Genomic DNA, 10,571 nt, shown 5'->3' with positions numbered 1-10,571 from the left:
TTGTCTGTATTTTGAAAATATCACCCTGACCTCCTTTTTAAGGACACTACTCAATTTACCCTCCTCTCCCTCCCCCCAGCTAAGCGTGGGACACTAATTGCACAATGATGTTGCCCCAAAGTTGTATCCATCTATTCAAAATTAGACCCTTTATGGGTGGCTGAGGAGAAAGTGAGATAGGAGTCATTTGTAAAGAGGTTTTCAAAAGTGCTTTGGCTTATCCAAAGGGCTTATCCAAAGTGCTTTGAGCCCCTTCCTTCCTCTCCCTCGCGTCCCCCTCTCCATCCCCCCCCCCCATCTTACCTCCTTCCCTTCCCCACAGCACCTGTATATATGTATATATGTTTGTACATATTTATTACTCAATTTATTCATTTATTTATTTTACTTGTACATATCTATTCTATTTTATTTTGTTAGTATGTTTGGTTTTGTTCTCTGTCTCCCCCTTTTAGACTGTGAGCCCACTGTTGGGTAGGGACCGTCTCTATATGTTGCCAACTTGTACTTCCCAAGCGCTTAGTACAGTGCTCTGCACACAGTAAGCGCTCAATAAATACGATTGATTGATTGATTTTCCAATAGGTCTCCCGGTTCAAGAAAAGTCTCATTAAAGTGTTTTTTCTAATGTTATTTAGTGCTAACTCTGTGCCAGGCACTATAATAAGGACTGAGGTAGATAGATACAAGATGATCAGATTGGACACAGTCCCCGTCCCACATGGGGTTCACAGTCTTAACCCCCATTTTACAGATGTGGTAACTGAGGCCCGGAGAAACGGTGTGCCCAGGGTCACACAGCAGCCCCGTAAAACTCAGATCCTTCTAAGTCCCAGGCCCCTGCTCTTTCCACTACACCACGCGGCTTCTATATTTTCCCTAGCGAGAGCCGTCCCTAATGTGACAATTTCCCTGTTCATTCATTCAATCGTATTTATTGAGCCCTTACTGTGAGCAGAGCACTGTACTAAGCTCTTAGAAAGCACAATTCAAAGCGCTTAGAAAGTTGTCCCCACCCTCCCCCTCTTACGCAGGCCAAGAGGTGACCTAGATTTCCTCCTTTATGTCTAGCTGGCATCTCACATCGTTTCTAACAGCTCATCAGCGTTCCTGTGGGAAATGGGGAAGCAACTTAAGTACTTCTACTTTCGTTAACCCAATGTAGACATTTTCGGTGGGAAGTAGGGACGCCAGCCCTGCACCCGGCTCATATGGAGTCTCTGCTCTTTTAGTTTGTTATGGGCGGGGAATCTATCTGCTAATTCTGTTGTATTGAACGCTCCCAAGAGCTTAGTACCGTCCTCCGCACACAATAAGTGTTCAATAAATATAACTGATTGACTCGTTCTTGTCCAGAATGGTGTTAGACTGTGCAGATTGTGGAGTAAATACATTCTGGCCCTCCCCGGTAACTCATTCAGTCACACTTATTGAGCACCTGCTGTATGCAGAGCACTGTACTAAGCTCTTGGGAGAGGACAACAGCAGACACAACGAGAAGCAGCATGGACCAGGCTTCTAATCTTGACCCCGCCAGTTGTCCGCTGCATGACCTTAGGCAAGTCACTTCACTTTTCTGTGCCTCAGTTCCCTCATTTATAAAATGGGGGTGAAGACTGTGGGACAGGGACTGCATCCAACCTGATTGGCTGGCACATAGTAAGCGCTTAATACCATAAAAACAAAACAAACACATTCCCTGCCACAGGGAGCTTACAGTCTGAAGGGGGAGATGGATATTGATGTTAATAAATGACAGACATGTACATAAGTTCTGTGGGGCTTGGGTCAGTGCGGGGTTGGGGGGAATGAAGGGAGCAAGGCAGGGCGACAGCAGGGAGAGGAAGAAGAGGAAGGGAGGAGTAAGTCAAGGAAGGCCTCTTCGAGAAGATGCGAATCCATAGGCAGCAGCCAACCTAGTTAGAGGAAGTCCCCACTTGGTTAAATTAGAATGGACCGAAGAACGTTCTTCCTTTTCAGGCTCCCACGCGTCAAAAAAAGGTGGCGGGGAGGGGGAGTGGAGCCAGAGAGAGACAGCGAGTCGATCTTTTAAGTAACAAAATAATTTATTAAAAACAGGTCCTCGAAAGACTACTTCATTGAAGTTTAGCTGCCTTCAAGGCAGAGTTTGGCATTGTGGTGGTGCTCAGCATCACCTCAGTCTCACACACCAAGAAACATCACCTCCACGCTTACAGACGCTTCAGGCTTCTACATTTTATCACGGTATCAGAGCCCAGCTTCCCCAGCACAACGAGGTCGCTCTCCGAAAGCGGGATGGGGGTGAGGGAAAAGGGGCGCTTGCGATCCGATACGGGACCGAGACCGACAAGTTAGCAACGTTTAGCCGGACGGAGAGAGAGGGTACCGTCAATTCAATAAAGGCCACGGACCCCCACGTCACTTAGGCAGAGATGCGTGATCTTGGAAGATCATGTCTGGCCCAGATTCTCCCTTCTCTACCGCGAGATAAATACATATGTACAATCACACACACACTCACAGCGATTAGACGAGGCATTCGTTCTCGTCCCCGAATGGCTTCCTAGAGAAGCGCTCAGTCAGTGTTTCAATCCGCCCGGGGTTGCGTTAAGGGTTGCCACCGCGGGCCAGTTTATTCGTTCTGTCGGGATCGGGAGCCATCTTTCTCAATGAGAAGGATCACTTCCTTGGCCCCGGGTTCATGTTCCCTGAGGCTCCCTGCTCATCCGGGATGTTCTGCACAAGTCCTGGTAAAACTCTGACTCCAAGAATCGCGGATAGGCATTGTTCTCCATCAGGCTGTACACTCTCTTCTGGGCTGTAGTGAAGCAGCCGCTCGAAGCCTCTTGGATGCTCTGGGCGATCAGGGTTTTCGTTTGAAAGTCTATGTTTATCTGAAATAAGAGGAGAGAGAGGGGGCCCGTCATGCTCGGTATTTCGAGACAGGTAAGGAAGTTGACCTAGCTAAAATCACGACCGGATAAGAGTCTACAACACTGGTTGTCTAAAGTCACCGATTTACTTTCTCCATTCATTCATTCAATCGTATTTATTGAGCGCTTACTGTGTGCAGTGCACTGTACTAAGCGCTTGGGAAGTACAAGTTGGCAACATACAGAGACGGTCCCTACCCAACAGTGGGCTCACAGTCTAGTTTCTCTAGACTGCAAGCTCCTTATGGGCAGGGCACATATCTACCAACCGTATTGTATTCTACTCTCTCAAGTGCTTAGAACCGTGCTCTGCATACAGTAAGCACTCAGGTGCTCTGCATATGGTAAGCTCTGAATAAATATGATCAATTTTTACTTGACTATTTTGCAAGGGCAGCTTGGCTAGGGTTAAAGAAGGAACGCCTCCCCCCGTTAAGTTGACGTGAAAACCAAGTTCGCCGGCTCTGAGAAACACACCTCCTTCGGCGCTTCCTTTTCTATGAAGTCGGTGTAAATTTTCTTGGCCTTTGATGTCATCTTCTGCGGGGACTTGGTGTTCTTGAAGTCTTCGCAGGCCAGCCAGAACTCGATATTCTCTTCACAGAATTCAGATTTCAGAAAAGCCCTGAACGCAGCAAGACCGTCTGGAAGGGAGAGGAGACGGACGTCACTTGGATTCGTCTGATCGGACATTTCCACCCCTTACTATTAATTCCTCCGATTCCAACGACCAGATCGGACTACGATTCCGATGGCATTTATTCGATGCTGACTACGTACCAAAGCACTGTGCTACGTGTTCGGGAAGATTGCAGCCACAAGCCAAGTTTCACTTCAAACCCAGGAAGAGGTTTGGCCTTCCAGGCAAGTGAATTAATGCTGTAAGTTGGCCCCCTGCCATTTTTATCTACTTCTATCTAAAGATTTACCTTAACTATGAATCTGAAGCAAAATATTTACAGTGTAACCACAAACCCTGTCAAGAGCAAGTTCCCAGTGGAAAAACTGACTGTAACCTTAACTAAAAACAAATGTCAAGGTGCGTCTTCAGGCCATCTCCCCTTCCCCCCAACCCTATAGCATGGTTTCTGAGCCAAAGCAACAAGAACCACTTGGGAGAGGAGGGAGGGGGGAAAAAAAAAAACCTTAGCGCCTTATCGGAATAGGGAGAAAAGTATTTTGAAGTGCACAATGCTACTTTTGAGAGCTAGTCAGAGTTGGCTAAAAGTTCTAGGACAGAAGTGCTTTCTTTCAAGACACAGTTTCCAATTCAAATCCTTATTCAAGATAGCTCAATTAGAGCAATTAAGATGCCTTAGAGGAGCCGGAGAGGCTATTCTGAATAACAGAAGAACTTACATTTACTGGCCAGGAGCTCGTCGAATGCTTCTGACCACAGCTGTGCTTCTTCAGGAGAAGGGCTACAAGGCACGTTCAAGGAAACCACGTTAGTCTGGGACAAAATGTTTGGGAAAAATGAAGACCCCAAAAAATCCGATCGTTCAAATTTAAGTTTACCGAATGTAGGCTTGCTGTTTGCCCTTGGACTTTGGCTTCCCGGCCGAGGAGTTGTTCTGTAAGAAGTAACTCAGGCGGGTCTTCCAATCTTTCATTCTAGGAAAAAAACAGACGCGTAAATGAGACCTTGTTCGGGACATGGCAACATTGCACATTTTACCGATCGACAAAATCTAAAGCACGACTTTAACAGCCGGGCCAAGGTGTAAGTTTCCTACTGAAAAGCGCTCTTTGCCTCGGTTTCGCGGCCTGCTTTTGCGATTTTGGATTTGGAGTTCGGATTCTGAATTCCGGAGTTCTGAGCCCGAGCGTAGGTTTTTCCAATGGCTCGGACTCAATAACGCCCGTGTCTTTTCGTATTTGCCAAAACCGACTCAGGTGGGGAGAGCTGAGCAATGACAAAAATTACGGGAAAAACAAAGCTGTAAATTTGGGAGGAAAAGCCCTAGCATTTAGACAGGCGCTGCTGAACTCAGCCTGGGGACAATAACAGGATAAATAAATCACTGTTTCTCAACTAATACTCCCTCCTATAAATCCTGAGCTCTCTGTGGGTCTCTCTATGTTGCCAACTTGGACTTCCCAAGCGCTTAGTACAGTGCTCTGCACACAGTAAGCGCTCAATAAGTACGATTGAATGAATGAATGAATGACAGAGATTGTGTCCAACCTGATGATCGCTCGTTGTGGGCAGAGAACGTGTCCGTTTGTTGGAGGGTACTCTCCCAAGCGCTTAGGGCAATCAATCAATCAATCAATCGATCGTATTTATTGAGCGCTTACTGTGTGCAGGGCACTGTACTAAGCGCTTGGGAAGTACAAGTTGGCAACATATAGAGACAGTCCCGACCCAACAGTGGGCTCACAGTCTAAAAGGGGGAGACAGAGAACAAAACCAAACATACTAACAAAATAAAATAAATAGAATAGATATGTACAGGTAAAATAAATAGAGTAATAAATATGTACAAACACATATACATATATATATACATATATATGTATATATATACATATATACAAACATATATACAGGTGCTGTGGGGAAGGCAGTGCTTGGCACCCAGTAAGCTAGCAAATACGATCGACTGAATGAATCTCCTCACTCTCCCAGCGTTTAGTACAGTGCCCGGCACATAGTAAGCGCTTAATAAGGAGGGTCAAAAAAGGTAGTACACACTGTAGTTCATTCGAGGTTGATGCCGTTGGGTTGAATTTCCTCTCTCTGCCCCTCTACTGGGGAAACTGGCTTGGCCGTGGGCACGGAATGAGCCTACCCACTCTTATACGGTAATAATGATAATAATGGCATTTGTTAATAATAATAATAATAATGATGGCATTTATTAAGCGCTTACTATGTGCAAATCACTGTTCTAAGCGCTGGGGAGGATACAAGGAAATCAAAGTTGTCCCACGTGGGGCTCACAGTCTTTATCCCCATTTTAAAGATGAGGTAACCGAGGCTAGAGAAGTGAAGTGACTTGCCCAAGGTCACGCAGCAGACATGTGGCGGAGGCGGGATTCGAACCCATGACCTCTGACTCCCAAGACCGTGCTTTTTCCACTGAGCCATGCTTAATAATAGTAATAATAATAATGATAGTAATTGTTAACCGTTTACTACGTGCCAGGCACTGCACTAAGCGCTGGGGTGGATACAACCAAATCGGTACTCTTCCGAGCGCTTAGTACAGTGCTCTGCACACAGTGAGCGCCTCATTAGTACCATGGATCAATAGGGCAGAGGGAAACCGAAGCGTTTAATACAGTGCTCTGCACATAGTGAGCGCTCCATTAACACCATCAATCGATTGGGCAGAGGGAAACCGAAGCGCTTGGCAGAGCGATGCGCACACAGTGAGCGCTCAGCGCTTAGAGAAGCAGTGTGGCTCAGTGGAAAGAGCCCGGGCTTGGGAGTCAGAGGCCGTGGGTTCGAATCCCGACTCCGCCAATTGTCCGCTGGGTGACTTTGGGCAAGTCACCTCACTTCTCTGGGCCTCAGTTCCCTCATCTGGAAAATGGGAAGCAGCGTGGCTCAGTGGAAAGAGCCCGGGCTTTGGAGTCAGAGGTCAGGGGTTCAAATCCTGGCTCCGCCACTTGTCAGCTGGGTGACTCTGGGAAAGTCACTTGACTGCTCTGTGCCTCAGTTACCTCATCTGGAAAATGGGGATTAAGACTGTGAGCCCCCGGTGGGACAACCTTGTAACCTCCGCAGTGCTTAGAACAGTGCTTTGCACATAGTAAGCGCTTAAAGATACCATTATTATTATTATTATTATTAAAATGGGGATTAAGACGGGGAGCCCCCCGTGGGACAACCTGATTACCTTGTATCTCCCCCAGCGCTTAGAACAGTGCTTGGCACGTAGTAAGCGCTTAGCAAATGCCATCATCATTATTATTACATCATTATTATTAGTACCCCGGACCGCTAGGGCAGAGGGAAAGGGCAGCGCTCAGTCCATTCATTCATTCAATCGTATTTATTGAGCGCTTACTGTGTGCAGAGCACTGTACTAAGCGCTTGGGAAGTCCAAGTCGGCAACATAGAGGGACGGTCCCTACCCAACAGTGGGCTCACAGTCTAGAAGGGGGAGACAGGCAACTAAACAAACCATATTAACAAGATAAAATAAATAGAATAAATATGTATAGGTAAAATAAATAGAGTAATAAATCCGTACAAACATATATACATATATACAGGTGCTGTGGGGAGGGGAAGGAGGTGGAGAGGAAGGAGGGGCTCATTCATTCAATCGTATTTATTGAGCGCTTACTGTGTGCAGAGCACTGTACTAAGCGCTTGGGAAGTCCAAGTTGGCAAAATAGAGAGACGGTCCCTACCCAACAGCGGGCTCACAGTCTAGAAGGGGGAGACAGACAACCAAACAAAACATATTAACAAAATAAAATAAATAGTATAAATTCATTGAATCATATTTATTGAGCGCTTACTGTGTGCAGAGCACTGGACTAAGCGCTTGGGAAGTCCAAGTTGGCAACATCTAGAGACGGTCCCTACCCAACAGCGGGCTTACAGTCTAGAAGGGGGAGACGGGCAACCAAACAAAACATATTAACAACATAAAATAAATAGAATAAATTCATTCAATCGTATTTATTGAGCGCTTACTGTGTGCAGAGCACTGTACTAAGCGCTTGGGAAGTCCAAGTCGGCAACATAGAGGGACGGTCCCTACCCAACAGCGGGCTCACAGTCTAGAAGGGGGAGACAGACAACCAAACATATTAACAACATAAAATAAATAGAATAAATTCATTCAATCGTATTTATTGAGCGCTTACTGAGGGGGCTCATTCATTCATTCAATTGTATTTATTGAGCAATTACTGTGTGCAGAGCACTGCACTAAGCGCTTGGGAAGTACAAGTTGGCAACATATAGAGACGGTCCCTACCCATCTGCGGGAGCCAGACAACAAAACACATTAACAAAATAAAATAGAATAAATATGTACAGGTAAAATAGAGTAATAAATAGGTACAAACATATATACAGGTGCTGTGGGGAGGGGAAGGAGGTAAGTTACGTTGCCAACTTAGACTTCCCAAGCGCTTAGTACAGTGCTCTGCACACAGTAAGCGCTCAGTAAATACGACTGAATGAATGAATGGAGAGGGGGAGGAATCAATCAATCAATGGTATTGATTGAGCGCTTACTGTGTGCAGAGCACTGTACTAAGCGCTTGGGAAGTCCAAGTTGGCAACATAGAGAGACGGTCCCTACCCAACAGCGGGAGCCAGACAACAAAACACATTAACAAAATAAAATAAACAGAATAAATATGTACAGGTAAAATAGAGTAATAAATAGGTACAGACATATATACAGGTGCTGTGGGGAGGGGAAGGAGGTAAGTTACGTTGCCGACTTGGACTTCCCAAGCGCTTAGTCCAGTGCTCTGCACACAGTAAGCGCTCAGTAAATCATCATCATCATCATCAATCGCATTTATTGAGCGCTTACTATGTGCAGAGCGCTGTACTAAGCGCTTGGGAAGTCCAAATTGGCAACATAGAGAGACAGCAAATACGACTGAATGAATGAATGGAGAGGGGGAGGAATCAATCAATCAATGGTATTGATTGAGCGCTTACTGTGTGCAGAGCACTGTACTAAGCGCTTGGGGAGTCCAAGTTGGCAACATAGAGAGACGGTAAATACGACTGAATGAATGAATGGAGAGGGGGAGGAATCAATAAATTAATGAATGGTATTGATTGAGCGCTTACTGTGTGCAGAGCACTGTACTAAGCGCTTGGGAAGTCCAAATTGGCAACATAGAGAGACGGTAAATACGACTGAATGAATGAATGGAGAGGGGGAGGAATCAATTAATTAATGAATGGTATTTATTGAGCGCTTACTGTGTGCAGAGCACTGTACTAAGCGCTCGGGGAGTCCAAATTGGCAACATAGAGAGACAGTAAATAAGACTGAATGAATGAATGGAGAGGGGGAGAAATCAATTAATTAATGAATGGTATTGATTGAGCGCTTACTGTGTGCAGAGCACTGTACTAAGCGCTTGGGGAGTCCAAATTGGCAACATAGAGAGACGGTAAATACGACTGAATGAATGAATGGAGAGGGGGAGAAATCAATTAATTAATGAATGGTATTTATTGAGCGCTTACTGTGTGCAGAGCACTGTACTAAGCGCTTGGGAAGTCCAAATTGGCAACATAGAGAGACGGCAAATACGACTGAATGAATGAATGGAGAGGGGGAGGAATCAATTAATTAATGAATGGTATTTATTGAGCGCTTACTGTGTGCAGAGCACTGTACTAACCGCTTGGGGAGTCCAAATTGGCAACATAGAGAGACGGTAAATACGACTGAATGAAAGAATGGAGAGGGGGAGAAATCAATTAATTAATGAATGGTATTTATTGAGCGCTTACTGTGTGCAGAGCACTGTACTAAGCGCTTGGGAAGTCCAAATTGGCAACATAGAGAGACGGTAAATACGACTGAATGAATGAATGGAGAGGGGGAGAAATCAATTAATTAATGAATGGTATTGATTGAGCGCTTACTGTGTGCAGAGCACTGTACTAAGCGCTTGGGAAGTCCAAATTGGCAACATAGACAGTAAATACGACTGAATGAATGAATGGAGAGGGGGAGGAATCAATTAATTAATGAATGGTATTTATTGAGCGCTTACTGTGTGCAGAGCACTGTACTAAGCGCTTGGGAAGTCCAAATTGGCAACATAGAGAGACGGTAAATACGACTGAATGAATGAATGGAGAGGGGGAGGAATCAATTAATTAATGAATGGTATTGATTGAGCGCTTACTGTGTGCAGAGCACTGTACTAAGCGCTTGGGGAGTCCAAATTGGCAACATAGAGAGACGGTAAATACGACTGAATGAATGAATGGAGAGGGGGAGGAATCAATAAATTAATGAATGGTATTGATTGAGCGCTTACTGTGTGCAGAGCACTGTACTAAGCGCTTGGGGAGTCCAAATTGGCAACATAGAGAGACGGTAAATACGACTGAATGAATGAATGGAGAGGGGGAGGAATCAATTAATTAATGAATGGTATTTATTGAGCGCTTACTGTGTGCAGAGCACTGTACTAAGCGCTTGGGGAGTCCAAGTTGGCCACCTAGAGGGAGGAAGGAGGGGGCTGAGTGTGTGAAGGCCGCCCGCTGTGGCCGCCCTCGGACCCCCGGGGGCGGGGGGGGGGGGGGGACTGTACTGAGCGCCTGCCGGGGAGCGTCACTTACAGAGTCCGCTTCATCTTGTCCCGCTTGTGTTGGTCGCCGGGGTCTCCGGGCTCCCGCTGCTGCCGGACGGTCAGGACCACGGAGCCCGACAACATCCCCGACTCGGCCCGCCCGAGCGCTCAGCACAGTGCGCTGCACGCCGGGGGCGCTCAGTAAGTAGGGCCGAATGACGCTCGGCGCCGTCCGCGGGGCCCCTTTATAGCCGCGGAACCCCCCGGGGGGCGGGGCCGGGATCGCCCCCGCGCCGCTGATTGGCCGCGGACGGGAACCCCCGATGACGTCACGCTCAGGCCGGCGCGTCCCGTCCAATCACCGTCCAGACCCTCGCTAAGCCACGCCCACCCCCGGAGGGGGGGAGAGGC

At 46.7% G+C, this 10,571-nt stretch overlaps 1 protein-coding gene across 1 annotated transcript; it reads right to left on the bottom strand.

Annotated features, from left to right (window-relative positions):
• Positions 1–2,059: 2,059 nt before the first annotated feature.
• On the bottom strand, positions 2,060–10,358 carry RGS2 (regulator of G protein signaling 2). Its single transcript, XM_038758124.1, has 5 exons — positions 10,210–10,358; positions 4,434–4,529; positions 4,275–4,336; positions 3,393–3,559; positions 2,060–2,876 (listed from the first exon to the last, which is right to left on the bottom strand). The coding sequence occupies exons 1-5, from the start codon at positions 10,302–10,304 to the stop codon at positions 2,682–2,684; spliced, it is 615 nt and encodes a 204-aa protein (XP_038614052.1). The 5' UTR covers positions 10,305–10,358; the 3' UTR covers positions 2,060–2,681.
• Between the last annotated feature and the right edge of the window lie 213 nt (positions 10,359–10,571).

The sequence above is a fragment of the Tachyglossus aculeatus genome, chromosome 16 (genome assembly GCF_015852505.1).
Source record: "Tachyglossus aculeatus isolate mTacAcu1 chromosome 16, mTacAcu1.pri, whole genome shotgun sequence".
NCBI lineage: Eukaryota > Metazoa > Chordata > Mammalia > Monotremata > Tachyglossidae > Tachyglossus > Tachyglossus aculeatus.
The sequence above is the reverse complement of the archived record's forward strand: the minus strand, read 5'-3'. Positions and strand labels throughout refer to the sequence as shown.